This window comes from Chanodichthys erythropterus, chromosome 13 (assembly GCF_024489055.1).
Source record: "Chanodichthys erythropterus isolate Z2021 chromosome 13, ASM2448905v1, whole genome shotgun sequence".
NCBI lineage: Eukaryota > Metazoa > Chordata > Actinopteri > Cypriniformes > Xenocyprididae > Chanodichthys > Chanodichthys erythropterus.
The window spans coordinates 9,219,085-9,240,283 of NC_090233.1; the positions used below are offsets into that span (position 1 = coordinate 9,219,085).

The 21,199-nt window shown below is 36.2% G+C and overlaps 1 protein-coding gene across 2 annotated transcripts; it reads left to right on the forward strand.

Moving 5' to 3' along the window:
* The first annotated feature begins 12 nt into the window (after positions 1-12).
* On the forward strand, positions 13-21,151 carry sympk (symplekin). 2 transcript variants are annotated; one of them, XM_067405981.1, is made up of 27 exons: positions 13-152; positions 2,364-2,472; positions 2,582-2,647; positions 2,735-2,788; positions 2,886-2,959; positions 3,046-3,172; positions 3,255-3,504; positions 5,355-5,525; positions 5,615-5,854; positions 5,963-6,114; positions 7,877-8,027; positions 8,168-8,393; positions 9,398-9,548; positions 9,640-9,875; positions 12,203-12,284; positions 12,393-12,506; positions 12,587-12,734; positions 13,278-13,438; positions 14,907-15,015; positions 15,106-15,206; positions 15,627-15,717; positions 15,900-16,001; positions 16,921-17,108; positions 17,231-17,407; positions 18,327-18,446; positions 20,466-20,666; positions 20,746-21,151. In XM_067405981.1, the coding sequence occupies exons 2-27, from the start codon at positions 2,371-2,373 to the stop codon at positions 20,941-20,943; spliced, it is 3,792 nt and encodes a 1,263-aa protein (XP_067262082.1). In that variant the 5' UTR covers positions 13-152; positions 2,364-2,370; the 3' UTR covers positions 20,944-21,151. The 2 variants fall into 2 exon arrangements, with proteins under 2 accessions (XP_067262082.1, XP_067262083.1); XM_067405982.1 differs by having other exon boundaries at positions 20,749-21,151.
* Positions 21,152-21,199: the final 48 nt, after the last annotated feature.

Sequence of the window (21,199 nt, forward strand, 5' to 3'; positions counted from 1 at the left end):
TTCAACACCGGAAGTAGATCATTCCTCTCTGACCATGGCGCAAATGAATACTTTTCTATAATAATTGCAAGGATTGATGATTTTGCAACTAAGTAAATTATATGAATATGTAATTCCAACGTGAGAAGTTATCAAAAGAAGTTCTGAGTAAGGTAAAATACGTTTTGTGCTTTTTAACTATTTTAATGCCTGAAATATTGCTTAGCGTCAATGCTAACCGACAGGTTTTAACTCTGAATTTTAATTACCCTCATTTTATAGAAGTTAAAAGGATTTCTCTTGAGTAAGTTTTACTTCTCTGTGATATTCGTTTACTAAAGATGCTATTTTTTGACAGCCAGGAAGCCTGTTTCATCAGATTAAGTTATCTAGCTACTATTAGCCCAGTTCTCAATGAGAAATCAACGAGCTATTTTCATTCATTTTCAGTATGTACTAGTTCTAACATTATTTCAACACTTTTATCTGCATAAAAGGGCAATGTTTCCCCGACCATTTGTCTCGCTTAAGTTAGCTGTATTTCCTCAGGTAAATGTTTGAAACTCCAAACTAGTCCCACATTCATTTAAACCACCAAGTTATGCAAGAAAAAAGTCTCAATTTTCCTTTAGAGATGCTGAATAAAGTGCTGTAAATGTACTTTAAGTGTCTAATGTAACATTAATTAACACAATAAATCTGCATAGAATCTGTAATGCTTTAATATCACTGAAGACATGACAGCGCTATGTTTTCTGTCAATTTGTAAATTGAGTGCTAATACTGAAGTCAATAATATTTTGAATTGTGTATTGTTTGTTACTAAGAGTTGTGTGACACTGTTGTGTACAGTAATCCCAGCTGCTGTGTACTTCTGTACTGTAAAATAGAGAGCATCTTGCAGAATTACTAGGATTCTTGCCTAAATAATCTTATGGCTTAATTGACCTTTGTAGATTAGGGTAAACTCATTTGGTAACCTCTGCCATGATAAGTCAGTTTACCACATGATCAACAACAATGATGACCTGAAGTTCTTTAGACACACCTCAGATGTCTGCTTCTTTGACCGTTTATTCTCACCTCTCTGATGGGTTTCTTTTTTTGTCTCGTGTTTGTTCGGTTTGTACTCAATGTATTAAGTCAAGACACCACAGGTGAATAGGGTAAACAGAGGGGATTTTGGAAATCTCTTTTTATCACCTTATAAATCTGAAGATACTATGAACAGTCAGAAAAAAAATATTTAGGAATAATCAGGTGAATGATATATGAACAAACCCCTCTATAAAAACCTTCAGAATAAAGCTGTTAGTTTGGTGCTGCTGAAGTAGAGATTTCTGGATAAGTGGCAGTGCATGAGAAAAAAAAAAAAAGTTTATGTATTGTAATTTCAGTATACAGAGTGCACAAACAGATCAATTTAATAGAATAAACACTTAAATGTGTGTTTTGGTTTTAGTTTGTGTTTTAGTTTAACTTTCTTTCCACTAGTCTGAAATGTTATGGAAGCAAAATAGCCCAAAATCTCAAAATTGAGCAGTGCCAGAGAAAAAGTCTTGCCTTAAGAGAGTTTTGATAAAATGATGGTCAGATCATGATGTATTTAATTTACTAAGAACAAAATAAAATGAAAAGTTCATTACATTGTGAAAAGGGATTACTTTAAATGACAGGTATTTCCAGATGAAGCACTGCTCATATACATATACAATGTTCTGTATATGATATGGAAAAACTAACATTGTTAAAGGTTTTTAGTGAAATGTATAATGTAGTATGAAAATTGATCTAAATGATATGATCTAAAAGAGTGTAGTGTGAGTTAAATTTGTCTTCCAGCCTTCAGTTAAGTTGCAGTTCACCATGACTTTACATAAGATCAAATAATATCAAATTAAACAATTTAACAATATGGAAATTGTGCTCCCCTTTTTTCTTCATCTTAATTTAGAAATTAAATTCAGCATGAAGCAGAAGTTGCGATAGTGTTTTCTCTATTGTGATGTTTATCCAAGTGAAACGGATTCTTGAACAAGCACAAAAGTGGGGCGGGACTTAATTTTGTCCATGGGGATATTATTTGTTCATTGGATGGTTGTGGTTTGCTATTGGTCGATCTCATGTGAGTGACAGGTTGTCCTGCCCTCGAGCCAGTAAATGCGTCATCAGAGAAGAGTAGAGGTGACACTGCAAGAGGGAGGGAAGTTATATTGGTAAAAGATTATGAGGGCACATGAATTAAAAAAAAAAAAAATTATATTAATTAAATAATAATTCATTTAAAATAAATTCTGTAATATTCTATAAAAACAAAAATTTTTCATGGTGACTTTAACCATTTGTAAACCTTCTGTGAGGACTTGTGATGCTCTTTTCTTTAGATTTGTCATGATGGCGTCAGGCATGGGAGATCAAGCACATGGTACCGTGAACTCACAGTCATACAGCAATGAAGAAGCCGCAGCCTCAGAAATGACCACCAGCGAGAAGGTAACACACTGGCCATCGTTACTTATTACTAATAACATCACTAGATATTACTGTTTTTGTTGTTGTTTTGCAAATGTGACATTTGGCATGGATTGCATTTCTCCATCAGGTGGTAGAACTGCTAAACCAGGCGGCCCTCATCTCCACAGAGGAAAAGCTTATTGTCCTCAAACAGGTTTTAAAATCCTTTCCATATTGTCGTAAATATAAAAATCAGATGTTTAGTGTTCATGTTTATGTAGTTATGTCCTTTCACTATTAGGTGCAGGAGTTGATCATCAACAAGGACCCTTCATTGCTTGACAATTTTCTGGATGTAAGTTCTATAATCCATACCATCTTCACCAGCTTGAGTAAATGTTGTCGACACAGAAATTAAATTCATGCTTTCATCTTTTATCCATCCTCAACAGGAAATCATCGCATTTCAGACTGATAAGTCAATTGAGGTGCGGAAGTTTGTCATCGGGTTCATTGAGGAGGCATGGTGAGTGTTGGCTGGTGCACTTATAAGCATCCAGTATGTAATACTTTGATCAATGCTTCATGACCAGTCGCTTTTCGTTTATTCAGCAAAAGAGACAATGAGCTTCTGCTGAGGCTGATCGCCAACCTGAACATGCTGATGAGAGATGAGAGTGTGAATGTGGTGAAGAAGGCCATTCTGACGCTCACGCAGCTCTATAAAGTGGCTTTACAGGTATCAGTCATTACACAACATTCATTGATTAGCTGGGCTAATATTTTTATGTGTCTGACATGGTCTTTATTTGTTCTGTTAGTGGCTGGTGCGCACTAAGAGTGTCTCGGAGATGCAGGAGGCATGCTGGGATATGGTGACCCAGATGAAAGAGGATGTTCTGACATTGCTGGATTCCGATAACGACGGTGTCCGCACTCACGCCATCAAATTCACAGAGTCCCTCATCATCACTCTTTCCCCACGGACACCCGACTCCGACACGCCCAAGAAGCAGGAGGGAGACATCAGCCTGGACAAAATCCCCAAAGACCACGCATATATTCGATATGGTAAGAGGAGAATCACATTTTCAAACTCTGTATGAAAATTTTGTATTATTATTTTTTTTTTGTTAATTTTACACGGGCTGCACAATTATTCAAAATAATACAGAAATCGTGATATTGCTTTCAATATATCAATCTAATTAACTAAATATTAGAGCTGCATGTTTTAGAGTGCTAAATTTAGAGTTGCTAAATTTTCATTCTAGGCAACTTAATAATGTCTGTTATTAACCATTGGCTAATAGTTTGTTAGATTTTTCTCGCCAGTGTTGGAGCTAGAAGCTAAATATAAGTTTAGCACAGATATAAGTTTCGCGCTCCATCTTTAAAGTGCACTATTACAGTGCGCAGCGTATTTGACCTACCATAAAAACTGTAGTGTGAAGGTGCCCGACTTACATATGGAAGTGGCCCAGATCAGAATCGAAAAGATCATATTTCATGTGATTTGTGCTGTTCACACTGTTAGAAAAACAGTCTGATCTGAGTCAGATATGAGCGGGGGGAAAAAAAAAAAGAAAAAAAATCAGATTTGGGCCACTTTTGCCTGCATACCACAATAGCCTTACATACCAGATAGAATTGACGCGCTACATGTAAATGATACCCTTTGTTGTGTTTTCCTTTCAAAATGAAGATCATTTGGAATTACTCAGTCTTTAAGAACAAGCACAACATTGTCAATATGGTCCCAGTTCACACTATCTGACTAAAAACGCTGTATTCTGCTGCCAGGCCAGTAGTTGGCGATGTCAGTTTGTAAAGAAACACTACGCATCTATAGACTGTATACGCATGCGCATGACGTCACCATTTTCACAAAATCGCATTTTTGTAGTTTACATGGAGATGAGAATGATAACATTTTTCATTCGGATTCTGTTTTCAAAAGTTTGCATTTTCAGGCCCTCAAAATGACGTTGTTGTGTAAATGAACGGCCAAAACATGTTAGTTTTCTGTGTTTAGTTGAAAACAGTGTTGTGAATGGCTCCTCAATAGTACAGTACGTCTCAAGCACCACCAGCCAAAACTCTGTGAAAATGTAAAAATACGCATTCATACATTTCATTCATACGTGGTTACCACGTGTTAGTTAATTACTTGAGTTCAAAAAATGCTTGATTGACTGATGTTAAGAGTGTCATTGTTTTGCTTTCAGATCATATCACATATGAATGCATCTTAATGTAAAAAGCTGTATTCACACACACACGTAAACTAAAAAATAGACTAGCCAATGACAATTCTATTGCCAAGGTATGCTTAGATGGTTATATTTTTATATTATATTATTAATATATTTTTTTTAAATAAATACTTGCTGATTGTCAATTTTCCTATTTTGTTTAATATTTTTATTTAGTATTAGTAATAATAGTAATTATAATAAAATCAATGAGTATAATTTCTGTTATTATTATTATTATTATTATTATTATTATTAGCATTAGTAGTAGTAGTATATTGATTATATAATCACCAAAAAATTGGCCAAATAGTGCAGCTTGGACAAAATCACCAAAGACCACAAATATATCTGAAATACTTGATTTTTTTTTTATAGTAGAAATAATAGTTAAAATAAATAATGATGATTATTATTATTATTATTATTTAATGATCATGAAGTCATATGTAAACCCCAAAATTGTCCAACCTTACAAACAAGCACAGCAAACCTGGAGCTTTTGTTTTTAAACTGCATTCTGAATTTTTATCAGATTTTTTCCCCCCAAATTGTGCTGCCTTAAGGTCAAAACTCTTAAGTTTTACAAAAATATTTTCATTCTCTCTTTTGGCTTCCTTTTTCTTCTCTCCTCATCCTCCTCATTTCCTCCTGTCCTGCTCTAAGACACCTTATGCGAGGAGGGTAAGTCGGCTCTGGACCAGTTGTTAAAGTTCATGGTGCACCCTGCCATCTCCAGCATTAATCTAACCACTGCACTGGGATCACTGGCGACGCTGGCCAGACAGCGGCCCATGTTCATGTCTGAGGTGGTGCAGGCCTATGAGACATTACATGGTGAGTTCTGTTTACTGACATTATCTAGAGCATTGAACACAAATCGAATAATTTCTTTTGTTCTTAATCTCTTTTGCTGCGTTCCCCAGCTAACCTGCCCCCGACTCTGGCTAAGTCTCAAGTGAGCAGTGTGCGCAAGAACCTGAAGCTGCACCTGGTTGCGGTGCTGAAGCACCCCAGCAGCGTGGACTTCCAGGGCCAGATTTCCACTCTATTGCTGGACCTTGGCATGTCTCAGAGTGAGATCACCCGCTGCACGCCAGCCACTGTACAACCACGAAAGAGACTCCACCATGAGCCCTATGTCGAGGGCAAGAGAATCAAGATGGGTAAGTGGCTGTTTTAATGAGCTGCATGGCTCGTTGTTTGTTGTGGATCAAACAGTTGTTGGCATTGATTTTGACAGAAGGGGAATAATGCCTTGTTTGCACTTGCAGAGGGCGCTCTAGCGGAGGATGATGAGGATAAGGAGGAACCAGCTCCTGTCGTCACCCCAAAACCATCCTCCTCCGTTGGCACCCAGTCAGCCATCGATCTCACTGCTGAGTTCCTGTTGCCTCTGCTGTCCCCAGAGAATGTGGCCAACCTGGTGCGTACTGTGGCTAAACTGCTCAGTCTGGTCTGAACTACATTTAACAGTGGTGTTTCTCCTTGAAGTTTGTGTGTGGGAGGTTTGGTTTGTTTAGGAAGTAAAAGTGTTTCTTTAAATGCTGAAATAATAGCAATAAATGTATAAATTAATGTATTAGTGCTGTCAATCGATTAAAAATTGTAACCAATTAATCACACCTTTTTCTGTAATTAATTTGCGATTAAAATTTTTAATATAAAATTGTTTTTAATATTTTTATATTGTAATAATTTCACAGTTGGATGTAGAAACAACTTATAGACAATACTTTTTTAAATATTTGGCTAATGGCATCTTTTTATGAATGAAGGCCATTATCTGATATTAATAATTGTACTGATGTCTCTATGAAATTGATTTTTTTTTATTTTATTTTTTTTTATTATAGACATTCAACATTACGGTATAACTGAAAGCTATCAATTTCAACATGTATTAGGTTTAAAAAAATAACTTTTAATTTAATTGAACTTAAAACAATCTTCACATAAACCCATTATAATAAATGTCATATTTACTTGTGGCCTTCCTACATGTCTAACAGGTAGGAAATATACAGAAATGTAATAAAGTTATCAAACACTTTATTAGTCTTCACTGCATAAATAATTTATGCAGTCTTCACTGAATAAATTATAAATGAAATATAGATTAATCCTTATTAAAGCTACAATTTTCTCCACTGCCGAACATGATGAGGATCTGACGTGCATCTCATTTTCTCTTTAAGTTCATCTAAGAAGTTATTTAACTAATTTGAGACTGCTCTTATGAGGATACTCGACAAAACAGGCATTTTGGCATAATTCTGTGTTATTGTTTAAGCGTGAAAGAGAGGTCGATACTGACACAGACACGACATTCACAGACAGTGTGTTCTGATTTGTCTTGTGAGGCTTGAATGGTTTAAAAGTGTTTGCATGAATAAGAGCGTGATCATAAAATGTAATGCTAGCCAAATTATGATGGAAAAAACGGATGCTGCATTAATTACATTTAATATTTTTAACACTATTAAACTGAAAAATTTAATTGCATGCTTTAACACATTAATTTTGACAGCCCTAAAATATATACATTTTAACTAATTTTTAACAGATATTATAGAAAATGAAGATTGCAATATATTCCTATTGAAAAATACAGTTGCACTTTAAAATGAAAAAAAAAATGAATATTTGATAATTATTATATATTTTTTTACACTACAAGTTACAATATTAATACATATGTGAAAATAAGTGACATGCAGAGATGGAGTTTGTTAAAGCAGCATTTCTTCTCCATTATTTTTATTATATTTTAAATGCACACATGCATTTACATATTGTCAAAAAAAACAAAAACTGATCAGTACTTAACATTAATATTTATTCAGTACCACCTCTATTCTTACGCTTCTGTTAGCACCTCACCAACTATGTGGAGCATCTTTTTTTTTTTTTTTTGACATTTTTATAACTTAATGAATTAATTAGCTTTTCAGTAACTCACAAAACCCTGTAAACACCTGGGAAATGCTGTTGTAGAGTAAAATCATTTCGCCCGTTGTGGGTCGTTTTTGAAAACATTTTAACATGTAAAAAGAACAATCATTTAAATCTTAATTCAAAAGGCTGAAAGTCAATCTAGAAAATTAATTTGTCAAAATTTGTCTTGCTTATTACTGTAACTTACATGTGTGTTCACTTTATTCATTTTCTGCTTTCTTTTAATGCAGGTGCTCATCAGTATGGTTTACCTGCCTGAAGTGATGCCAGCCTCTTTCCAGGCCACCTACACGCCTGTAGAATCGGCCGGCACTGATGCTCAGATCAAACATCTAGCCAGGCTGATGGCCACACAGATGACTGGGGCTGGACTGGGACCAGGTGAGGTGATGGATATTTTGAAGGAAGGAGAGATAAACTCCTTTAGTTCCTGTCAGCACAGCTGTAAAGATGGTGAGGGGGTTTGTGTATATTGTAACATTGCAAGTTAAACATCTTCTCCTCTGTCTCCTCCTGCACAGGGCTGGAGATGTGTAAGGCTCGAGATGAAGAGGTGAAGGAGGAAGAGGGAGGGGCGGCTGAGTCCAGCTCCAAAGACCCTCTCATCATCCGCAAGCTGTCTGCAGTGTCTCTCGGTCAAGCCATCTCAGTGGTGGGGGCAGTGGCAGCTTACAAGAGCCCTATCGCTGAAGAGGCACCTCAGATCAAGAAGCTTCCAGAGCCCATACTGCCCACCACACAGACCAAGTAAGAGTGTCCCCATAGCACCACATATACACAAACACAGAAATAAATTAGGGCTGACAAGCAATTAAAATGTTTAATCTAATTAATTACACAATGTGGCGATTAATTAATCGAATTAATCGCACATCAGATTTGGCTGAGAGATTACCCCCAAAAGATAAAGTCATTATTGTATTAAATGACAAAAGCATCAAAGTTTTATTTGATTCAACATACTACACATAAACTTTTAGGCTTTAGTGGCCATGAGGGTGAGCAAATGATGACAGAATTTTTTGGGTGAACAATTATTAAATGATACTCTAAATAAGAAACTAAAACTGCCAGTAGGTGGCAGTAAATGTCTAAATGCTTAAGTCATTGAGTCATTCATTCATTAGATTCATTCAAACAGCTGATTCATTCAGGAATGAAGTAAATAGCTCTCTTTATGAATGGGCTGTTGAATCATTGGTTCACCTGATTGATTTGCTCAAAATGTGGATTAATTCAGAAACAAACAATTTTGCTCTTACTTTATAGGTAACATTTTCGTTGGCCAAATTGATATGTTGAATTTTATAGACATTCTAACTGCATTCAAACCTGCGGTTGACGTCACAGACACTGCTAACTACACACTGACGTCAACTCACTACTAACGCAACTCAACCATGTCTTGCCCCTTGTGTATGCCTTTGGGTGGGAATTATTTAAATGCGGGATATTGTGAGGTGTTTTGAGGAGATCCGAAATGGTGCTTGCCGAAATAGAGAATAACTTCCTTTGAAATTACTTTGTAACTTTGCAGCCCCTTTAGTGTGTAATGTTGCTGTTTCAGCATTAAAGAAAGTTTAAAATGTAAAAAAAAAAAATATATATCATAATAGGTCCTCTTTAAATGCTGTCTAGTTAGGGGGCTCACTGCGCTTTGGAACAGAAACATTGCATTTGTGTGTTATCTCTAGCTTTGAGACAATGGTTTGATTTGTCTCTCTTTGTTTTAATCATTAACCCTCATTCAGAGCTCTTGGCGCCAGTGGCAGAAAAAAAGTGTTCAAATTGGCGGATGTGGTGCAGCCGTTTTCAGAGGCTCAGATCGAGAAACTTACCAACATGGCCATCACGCGGATCCTCCAATCAGAAAAGACCATTGCACAGAGTGGGATGTCCCATGTGAGTCTGCTTTTGGGGACTTTTCTAAGCATACTATCTCAGCCACTATATCCATTCTACCAGGTCATCTCTGTGTTTTATCTTCTCCCAGGTCCGTGTGAAGCTGCTCGCACGCTTGGTGACCCAGTTTGAGGGAGGAAAGAAAAATGACTTGTTGCAGTTTATCTTGGAGGACATGCGAAGCAGAAGTGAGCTGGCCTTTTCCCTGCTGTACCACGAGTACAATGAATACCTGAGTCAGCAGCCCTCCGGCTCTCTGGACAGCTATGAGCAATGTCTGTTCACACTTCTGTCTGGCCTGCAGGAGAAACCTGAGCAGAGGGATGGGTGAGAATCACCTCATAACATCACACATTATTTATCAGCCTGATACAGTCAGTGAATTAAAGTAGTTCATCAAAATGATCAATGCGCAGTGTTTTTCACTTGTCGATATAGTACCGATACAATGATGTTATATATTAGGGATTCTCAAACTTTTGTCAGACAAAAAAATATATTTACTTGAAGTAACCCCTGAGATTTTAAGTTCATTTTTCAATAATTTAACAACACATTCACATGTTCACTGTTCTCCGACATTGGTTAATGGTCACATGAGCATTGTTTTTATAATCTTTTTTTTTTAATATCAGTGGATTTTTATAATCCACTGATATGATTGGAGTCAAAATAATGTTTTGGGGAGAAAATTACTTGGTCCATTTATCTTTAAATGGGTAACATTTAAAGATGTGTATTGTGTGTGTGTGTGTGTGTGTGTGTGTGTGTGTGTGTGTGTGTGTGTGTGTGTGTGTGTGTGTGTGTGTGTGTGTGTGTGTGTGTGTGTGTGTGTGTTTTTTTTTGTTTGTTTTTTTACTGGAAGATTTTAGGTCAAAGGTATAGTATTTTAATAAGGAAAGTGCATGTTTTATTGCTTTACATTTTTCATCATTTTTAATTGCCTTCATTGACAAATTAATTTTTTAAAGAATAAATATTCCAGGTAGTCTCTCAATTAATTAGGATCTGCATCTATAAGAAATAATTGCCAAAATGTTTTTTATAATGGTTTTGTATGTTTACGTTTCAACCTGCTGGACATTTCAACTTCCCAATATTTTTCATTAGCTGCCTTAATATGAACCCTAATAATCCATTTGTATTTGGACTAGTAGCACAGTCAGAATAAAAGTCACATGTAACCACATCAATAGGAATTAATTGGCTAAATCTGATTTAAATCAAATTGGAAATTTCATTCAGACTGTAAGGTGTGGTTTAAAAATGTTCTAATTGGTTTGATAGGACATTTAAACACTTGATCGCATTGAAAACAGAAACAAGAACATTATGCTCTTTTGCTACGCCGTAGAAATGGCATAATGACGTGCAGTATGACGCATGGAACAAGCTGTTGTTTTTGAGTAGTGTAATAAATGGCTGTCGTGTCATTCTACAATTATCATTCCACTTATTGTCTGGGATATTGTCCCAGCAGTCCTTGTTTGGACTCTCAACCACAGATGCCTTATTTTGGGTGCTGGATGAGACATTTTTACTGTTTGATAAATATAAGCTGCACGGCACAAAGCTTCATGTGCTCGTCGTCTCCTAATCCTGACCCAAAATGGATAAATATTAACTCTGCTTAAAGGATTAGTTCACTTTCAAATTAAAATTTCCTGGTAATTTACTCACCGCCATGTCATCCAAGATGTTCATGTCTGTCTTTCTTCAGTCAAAAAGAATTTAAGGTTTTTGATGAAAACAGTCCAGGATTATTCTCCTTATAGTGGACTTCAATGGAGCCCAAATGGTTGAAGGTCCAAATTACAGTTTACAGTGATCCCAGACAAGAAAAAAGGGTCTTATCTAAAGAAACCATCACTCGTTTTCTAAAAAAAAAAATTAAAATTAGGTTAAATTTATGTTTTAACCATAAATGCTCATCTTGGACTAGCTCTCTTCTTCTTCTCTATTTCAATTCCAGCAGTGTAGATGGTGCTAAGTGTATTACTGCCCTCCACAGGTCAAAGTTTGAACTAAATTGTCATATACAATATGCTAGTGCAAGTATATAACAATTAGTTCAAACTTTGACCTATGGAGGGCAGTAATACGCTTAGCAGTGTCTACACTGCTGGAATTCAAATAGAGAAGAAAAAGAGAGCTAGTTCAAGATGAGCATTTATTGTTAAAACATATATATATATATAATATATATATATAATATTTTTTTTTTTTTTTTTTTTTTTTTTATAAAATGAGCAATGGTTTCTCCAGATAAGACCCTTATTCTTCATTTGGGATCATGTGGAACGTTTTGAAGCTGCACTGAAACTGTAATTTTGACCTTCAACTGTTTGGGCTCCATTGAAGTCAAGTATATGGAGAAAAATCCTGGAATGTTTTCCTCAAAAACCTTAATTTCTTTTCGACTGAAGAAAGACAGACATGAACATTTTGGATGACATGGGGGTGAGTAAATTATCAGGAAATTTGAATTTGAAAGTGAACTACCTTTTTAAGCTGTTGTCAGCTAGCAGAATTCAATGCGTGTTTTTATGTGAACTAAAAAAATTAAACATTGCAAGACTGTCTTTAACATGCTGACATGTATATTCTGGCATGTTTAAAATATGTTCACTATTCCTGAATTTCATTTATCTCAGGCTTTTCACCAAGCTTGTGTTGGAGGCTCCGGTCATTACAGACTCGGCACTGGAGGTGATTCAGCGCTACTGTGAGGACGAGGTCAGACACTCTTCTACACTAACCCCAAAAGTTCCTGATGCCATCATTTAAAAAGTTCTCGAGGAGCAGCATGTATAAAATCCTCTTGTTTCCTCACTTGTCTTTCAGTCACGTGTTTACCTGGGCATGTCCACTTTAAAGGAGCTCATCCTCAAACGCCCCTCCAGACAGTACCAGTACCTCAATGTCCTTCTGAACCTCAGCTCTCATGAAAAAGAAAAGGTTATCCTCCAATCATCTGTCTTTCATTGTTGCATTAATTAGTTTCATAGCAGTATAATAACAATCCCAATGATGTTCAGGTGCGGTCCACTGCTCTCAGCTTCATCAAGCGCATGTATGAGAAGGAACATCTGAAGGACTGCATTGAGAAATACGCTCTCACCTACATGCAGTTTCTGGTTCACCCAAACCCACCTTCTCTTCTGTTTGGAGCAGGAGAGGATACAGGTTCAAAGACTTTTCCTAGTCTTCAGATTTATCCCAGTTTATGATATAATTGTGCTCATACTTGTGTATTAAAGGGTATTGTTCCAAACCCATACGACTTTTGTTCATCTTCGAAACACAAATGAAGATCTTTTTAATAAAATCTTAGAGATTTCTGTCCCTCCATTGAAATTTAATTTACCCAGAACTCTGACACTTCAAAATGTTCAAATCCATATGTATTGAGCAGTTTAATCCAGGTCTTCTGAAGAGACACAATCAATTTATATGATGAATAATTTAACTTAAATATAAGAAAATCTCTCAGATTTCATTAACAATATCTTGATTTGTGTTTTGAAGATGAACAAAAATCTTATGGCTTTGGAACAACATTATGAGTAAATTACAGAATTTTCATTTTTGGGTGAACAATCCCTTTAAGTTTCCTTAATTTAGAATATTTAGAAAGAAAGTTTATTATTACTTTAAAATGGTGTAAAATGAACTCAATGGTGAACTGTGTTCTAAAATAATGAGTTCTCAATCCTGCTGTGTTCTCAGAGGTAGCATCTCCCTGGACAGAGGAGACTGTGCGGCAGTGCCTTTACCTCTATCTCTCTCTCCTGCCCCTCAACCATCGTCTGGTGCACGAGCTGGCTTCTGTCTACACCGAGGCCATCGCCGACATCAAACGCAGTGTTCTCAGGGTCATCGAACAGCCTGTAAGACCACCTCACCTTCTAGAGACCCCGAAATACTCACTGCAAAGTTTATTTTCATTCTTCGCTTGGGGGGTAAAAAGAATTTTGAAATACATGACCAGCAGCATCCTGTTGGCGAACTTCCTGACAGCACCCACTATAGTTGTTTTGTGCTTTGCATAAACAATCTGCAAAGTTACAAAGCAGAAAGTCCAGCCAAAGGGAGTTAATCTCTCCAAAAGAAAAACTCCTGCCTGAAACACCTAGTTTGTAGATCTGCCATTTTTCGTAATGTTGCCATTTCACCATCTAATACTTTTGCATAATATCCACCTGCTGGCTCAAACTAAGGTAATTATAAGGCCAGGAAAACTTTAACGCTATGTCAAGGAAACATGAGGGCAAAACATCATTATATGGACTTAGGAATTGAAGAATCAATAGTTAAAATTTGTGTTTAACAATATTAAATTATGTAAACCTATTCTAGTAGACCCCCTAAACAAAATAATAATCATAAATGTGCATAATTGTTTTACGTTTTTCAATCTAATATTTAGATATTATTTTATTTCAACTTTATTTCAATTAACTAATGATTTTTAATAGTTTTAATAGCTAACAGATAGTTAAAGTGGCCCTATTATGCTATTTTAAAGGTTCCTTATTTTGTTTTGGAGGTCTCCTACAATAGGTTTACATGCATCCAAGGTCAAAAAAAACTTTAATTACATACATACAATTACTTACAATATACATTGCAGCATCACTTCTTTTCTCAGAGTGTCTAAGACAGTTCCATAAAAGCTTCCTCTGCACTTATTGGTCAAAGGGCCAAGACTGTTGTGATTGGTCTACCACTTACAGTGTGTGTAAGAAACAAAATGCCTATTACCATATCTGAAATTTAGCTCTTCTTCAGCAATTGTATACACAGTTAAACAAACAGTAATTTTATTTACAAAAAAATACAAACCGTATTTTAGCTTGTAAATTCGAGCCCGAGTCCTGATTCTTTGGAAGTGCATGCAAAGTGGATTTGCTTTCGCAGTGCAGAAAAGTGTCTTCTCGACATGTCGAAAACACAAACCAAGTAGATGTGAAGATCACAGTGAAGACCAAAGGCTGGCATTATGCAGATTTTTTACAAACCTACGTAGAAAGGAAGTGAGACTGGATTTACTGACTACTCATTTCGGCAGTTCAGAATCAAATCTTTCTTTTAGGAAATCATAATTTCATTTGTTGTGCACTTTGATCTTTAAAACTTTACAGACCTTTTACGTTCACAAACAGCTATATTACACACTATATCAAAGCTAATATCTGAAAAAGCATAATAGGGGAAATTTAACAATAACAGCATTTGTACACTAGCATATAACTGGCTTCACAGCTAACAAACAATTCTATTTATTGCATTCTCCATTTAAAATGGTAAAATTATGATAATTGTAATTGTTTTGTTTCATCCATGTTTTTTTCATAGATAAGAGGAATGGGAATGAGCTCTCCTGACCTGCTGCTCCTGGTGGAGAACTGTCCCAAAGGAGCCGAGACGCTGGTCACTCGCTGTCTACACATACTCACTGATAAAGGTGTGTGTGTGAAAGAGAAGAAAGAGTGTGTCTGTATATGCATCTCTGAATACTAAATGTAGACCTTTGTGGATTGTATCGTTTCCACAGTGCCTCCATCTCCTGAATTGGTGGAGAGGGTGAGGGATCTTTATCATAAGCGAGTGCCAGATGTTCGTTTCCTCATCCCAGTTATCAACGGCCTGGAGAAGGTTTGTCTCATCTCATCTGTCCTTTTTAGGTGCTTTTGTATTGACAGTTCATTGTCACAATAAGTAATATATTTACTAGTTAAACTTGTTTTATGTGAGGATTGATCCTCTCGATCGTTATTATTCATACTTGCACAAACACCTGCATGCTGTAATCACTGAGATGAGCAGGTTACTGACAGGATCAAACACAGGTAGACAGACAGAGCTTGAAATGTAGAGCATCCCTAGATTAGCATAGCTACTTCAGGAAGTGAAAAAAATTAATTGCTGTGTTAGTTGCGTTTCTTTTAATTACTTTTAACACGTCAATCTCAGAAATGAACACATTGCACATTAAAAGGTGGTTAAAATGGCTTTAAGGTTAAAAGGGCTCTGTGGAGACTGCACTTATAATGCTATCTTGATTGTGTCAAACAGAACGAGGTGATTCAGGCTCTACCCAAACTCATCAAGCTCAACCCCATCGTGGTGAAGGAGGTGTTCAACAGACTGCTGGGCACTCAACACAGTAATACCTGCTGATTCTCTTGTGCATGTGTGATGATATTGATAAAAACAGATTAGGTGGTTTTCATTGTATTTTATGTATTATAGGTCTGAAGTTCTTTTCAGAATGATGTCATTTCAGTGTCATGTTTTGCTGTAGATCACTAGAAGTCTAGTGAACTTGTGTGATTGTCTGTTCTGTAGGTGAGGGCAGTTCCTCCATGTCTCCACTCACTCCTGGAGAGCTCCTCATTGCCTTACACAACATTGACTCCTCCAAGTGTGACATGAAGTCAATCATCAAAGGTATCCTGCTGCACACAAGTCCCTGTCCAGCCTTTTACATCATTTTTTAAAATTATGCATAGATCAAAAGGGAAATATTAATGTGTTATTAATATTTAACACAACACAATGTGTTATAATTAATTATGAATATTTGGATCAGTTATCAGATTAACTTGTAATTGAGCTAATATTACAATCAATTAATCAGTTTTTTCCAGCGAACACTTAGTATTGATTATTTATTAATTCTAAGAAATGTTAATTTCCAGGGTAAGGGAAATTACTTTCTTACTGTACAGTGCTACTGAGAGCATGTAGCTAGGTCAGGCGTCGTTAAAATGACTTTGCTGCAAGCAGAGAATCAGAAGCTAATACTCATATGTATTGTGCACAAGTGTTAACTAAATCACAAAGACAACTAATCTAAACAAACACGTACACACAGTCATGCATACATGGGTAAAATGGAAAGTGAAAGTTACAGAATGAAACCAGAAACAGAAACGGGGAATGAATCTATGGAAAAGAGTCATTTAACCACATGAAAAGAACCATCAGCTTCTTATTTCAAAACACCTTGTTAAATGTATGATACTTGCGTTTGCCGTTGAAGCGGTCTATAAAGTTTCTGAAGAAAGAATTTGTGAGTCGATGGTGTTTGTTGCAATTGATTTCTTCTGCGATGAATGAAGAAATGTGGACAATCTTTTAGTTTAAGTCCCCTCCGGAAATATCCCCTATATATAGCCACTACTATATATATATATATGCATATGTAGCCGCTTAGTTTAATTAGTTGAATTTAGTGTAGTTTAAATGAAATTTAATATATTAATAATACAAATTTGAAAAGATGCCTATTAAATACCCTTTTGCTTTTCTTCTCACCCTTTTTGATGTTTTTTTTCTCACTTTTGGTCTTCTTTTCCCCCTGTAGCAACTAACCTGTGTTTTGGGGAGAAGAATGTGTACACATCAGAGGTGCTGGCCGTAGTGATGCAGCAGTTGATGGAGCAGACCCCTCTTCCCATCCTGCTGATGCGTACAGTCATCCAGTCCCTCACTATGTACCCTCGCCTGGCTGGCTTCGTCATGAACATCCTAGCTCGGCTCATCCTCAAACAGGTCACTGGACAGAGAACCCTTCATACTCATGAAATCCACAGTTATTGGCCAATGCCAGTAATCTCTCATAATCTTGTGCTGATAAACCTGTACACTGATTTGACTGTTGATTGATTGTACAGGTGTGGAAGTATCCTAAAGTGTGGGAGGGCTTTGTAAAGTGCTGTCAGCGCACAAAACCACAGTCCTACAACGTTCTACTTCAGCTGCCTCCACCACAATTGGCCAGTGTGTTCGAGCGCTGCCCGGAGATGAGGGAGCCGCTCCTGCAGCATGTGCACTCCTTCACCCCTCACCAAGTACGTATCGCCAAAGTGTCAGGTTTTGTCCCAAATAAGTGTCATCTGGGAAATGAATGGCTACTGAGACTGAAATCATAAATATATACACTGCTGAATAAAATGGTTAATTAATTTAAATCTCACTTACACCAAACATTGGAATGCCACTGCATCATGGTTTCCACAAAAATATAAAGCAACAGTAATAATAATAGGAAATATTTCTTGTGCCCCAAAGCAGCATATTAAAATGATTTCTGAAGGATCATGTGACACTAAAGACTGGAATAATGGAATAATAATACATTTTAAATATATTAAAATGTAGTACAGTGATTTTATTTTTATATGTAATGTAATATATATATATATATATATATATATATATATATATATATATATATATATATATATATATATATATATATATATATATATATATATATGTATATATGTATATATATGTATATATATATATATATATGTATATATGTATATATGTATATATGTATGTATGTATGTATGTATGTGTGTATGTATGTGTGTGTGTGTGTGTGTGTGTGTGTGTGTGTGTGTTCCAAACTTTTGACTGGTAGTGTGTAATATTAAAACTAAAACTGAAAAAAAAAAAAATTAAATTACAATAATAAAAATGGCAAAATCACATAAAGTTACTTAAACTAAAATTAAATTAAAGACTTAAAATATAAAAATAAAATTCAAAATATTAGTAAATAACAATGGTATACAAATAATACTAAAATAACACTGTTATTTTGAAATATTTTTTAAAACTGTATTCCAAAACATTGATATGAATAGTATGACAAGTGAAAAAAGTTTGTGTATTCATTGTTTTAGATGAGAAAACTTAAGTTAATAAAATTTTACCTCTAAATACCTTTTATTTAAACGTGTTGTTTTATTGTTTCTGTAGCAAGCCCACATTCCAACATCTATAATGGCCGTTCTTGAGGCCAACAGGAAGCCTGAGCCGGAGCCAGAACCTCAACCTGATCTTCACCATCCAGAAGTAATTGAAGAGAGAGAGCGAGAGGTATGTCATGATAAAACTGAAGTAGTGAAGATCTTTTCTCCTATATTGTGACGTACATCCGAGCGCAACAGATTATCAAAGAAAAAAAAGTTGTTCTATTCATTGATTGTTGATTGGATTTTGAGGTGTTGCACTTAAATGTGAATGCGAGTTGGCAATAGATTGTGGAGGGGCCAGGTTTAGGCAAACTAACACTTCACACTTGGTAAGTTTCGATGATTAAAACAATCTCTGGTGCGATTTCTCTGTTAGTTTAAATACGTGTGAACGTTGCCATCCGAATCCTAGTGTTCCAATCAAACTCTGGTGCAGATGGACTGAAATATGAAAGCAACATGGACCATAGAGATCTAAACGAACCAAAAACAGGATGTGATGTCACAAGATGCAACCATAAAAAGGACATAATGCTCAAGTATACCTGGTTCTTCTCATCATAGGACTTCCATTGCTCATTACAGTTCAGTACAGTCATCAGAACTGCAGTCGTCTTGCAGCAGATCTTCATTTGTGTGTGAGAGTGGAATATCTGGTGCTTTTATGACTCCTTTTACACATTTTAGAAGCTCTTTGTGAGTTCTTAGCTCATAAAAATACCATTACCACATTAAGAGAGCTCATTTAGCCTAGCACACAGCATTGTTTTAGCTGTTCGGAGATCAGTCGCAAAATATACGTCATAAAAGCTGCTTTTTGTTTTGTATATTTAGATTCGGTGTTAAAAATTACTGCGTGAACACTAAGTGAACCAGGACTTTCCAGTGTTTTCACTGGAAGATTGAGTTATGACATTCTAATGAAATATTAATTCACTCTATAAGATCTATAACATGCATTTACAAAATAGATGGCGTGAATTTTCATTCCACACTTTGTGCGGTCACATTTACTGGGGCGAAATCCTGTTATTTTAGTAGGAATCTATGCGATGTAGGTGAAAGATTTCCACAGCAGATTTTTTGTTTTTATTTATGAAATAAGAAATAAAAAAGTTAATTGCAACTTTTTATCTCACATTTCTTACTTTTTTCTCGCAATTCCGAGTTATAAAGTCAGAATTGTGAGAGATAATGTGCAGGGGAAATTTTTTTTCTCAGAATTAAGAGTTTATATCTTACAATTCTGACTTTATAATTCGCAATTGACCCTTCGCAAAGACCCGCCCCCCTTAGTTACTGTTGCTTTGTCCGACAAGCCGTGGCACTGTCACAACACACGGAATGAACAATGACAACGTGTCGACAGCCAAGACAGAGCAGGTTACTTATGATATTAAACAAAGTCCCAGCTTTCAAGTTGTGTATTTTTTTTTTAAAAGAAATTTGAACAATAAAAACCATTTTGTGGCTCTTTAATGTGTCGTGACAGATCGCTGTAGTGCCTCAGCTCAAGCGGCTCGTGAACCGATCATCTCTTCTTACTAGTTAATTTATAGCATCAAATAAACATGAATGAACATGAGAAGGAATGTTGTTTCAAATGTGGAAAGACGTAAATACACACCATTTTTCAAGTTCAAGTCCACCGAAGTTAATCTTCTAACTTCTGAATCAGCATTATGATTGGCTAGATCGCTTGTCAATCAAACTCCTGGCGAAGGGTCAATTGTGAGTTTATATCTTGCAGGTCTGAGGAAAAAAGTCAGAATTGTGAGATATAAAGTCAGAATTACTTGATTAAAAACTCGCAATTGCGAAAAAAGTCAGAATTGCCACTATATCTCGCAATTCTGACTTTATAACAATTGCGAGTTTAAATAAAAAAGTCAGAATTGTGAGAAGTCGCAAGTACCTTTTTTTTTATTTAGTGGAGGAAACAAGCTTCCATAGAAAGCTGCTTTGTTTGAAAGTGACGACTTTGTATCGCTACACTATTGACAGTAGACACATTTCGCTTGAATTAGTGTTGTAATTCAAACAGGTCCATGGACACAGTCTTGCTACACAGAATTATGGAGATAGATAATCTTTGGATAATCCGCAAATAAACTATTCTCTTTCTTGTCCACTTTTGTTTAAGGTGCCAGTACCAAAGCACATATCAATGCCTGCACCAGTACCACAAGCAGAACCTCCAGCCCCGACACCCATAGTGTTTACTGAACCACCAGCACCACCTCAACAGATCCCAGCCCGGAGGGAAATAGAAGTAGAAGAGCCCATGGAGCAGGAAGAAACGGCCTACTCTTCTCTGGAGGTCTCGTCTGAAGCAGCATTGCAGGTAAAACTTTATAATCATCATCATTGCGCACCAATACAAGAGTGAATGGCACTGGCTGACCAATGACTTTCACTTTAAGCAGATGGAAGTGCGTGAAGAGGCATCACAGTCCAGCTCCATCACAGAAAAGACAGACGAACCCATGGAAGAGTCGACTGCTGAACCTGCGGATATAACTCCGGATAGACCTGCGGATAGACCCGAGGATGTGGCAGCCCAACCTGAAGACGAGCCTGAGGATGTTGTTGCAGAAGCAGGAGAAAGCAGCGTGGACTGATGCCATTTGAAATGAGGCTGAATGAAGGCACTGACTTTGAGATGATGTCTGCTTTGTTTAGTGTATTGTGAATCTGAAAGTAAGAAGTAAATATGAGAAAACAATATTTTTGTTCTTTGTTAAAATTAGTTTGAGAATAAATTGATTTTGTATGTGCCACAATGTTTTCATTTCTAGAATAAAATATGACCAACAAACCAAAATGAGAAACAAATCATTGGTCTCTGTGCTTCATTGGACTAAAGTATGTCATGAA

Bases quoted from the DNA above. Each gene is read 5' to 3' on its own strand.
- sympk (XM_067405981.1), top strand. From the start codon at position 2,371: ATGATGGCGTCAGGCATGGGAGATCAAGCACATGGTACCGTGAACTCA. The intron at 12,507-12,586 runs GTTATCCTCCAA...AATGATGTTCAG, and splicing joins GCTCTCATGAAAAAGAAAAG to GTGCGGTCCACTGCTCTCAG. The intron at 12,735-13,277 runs GTTCAAAGACTT...CTGTGTTCTCAG, and splicing joins TGGAGCAGGAGAGGATACAG to AGGTAGCATCTCCCTGGACA.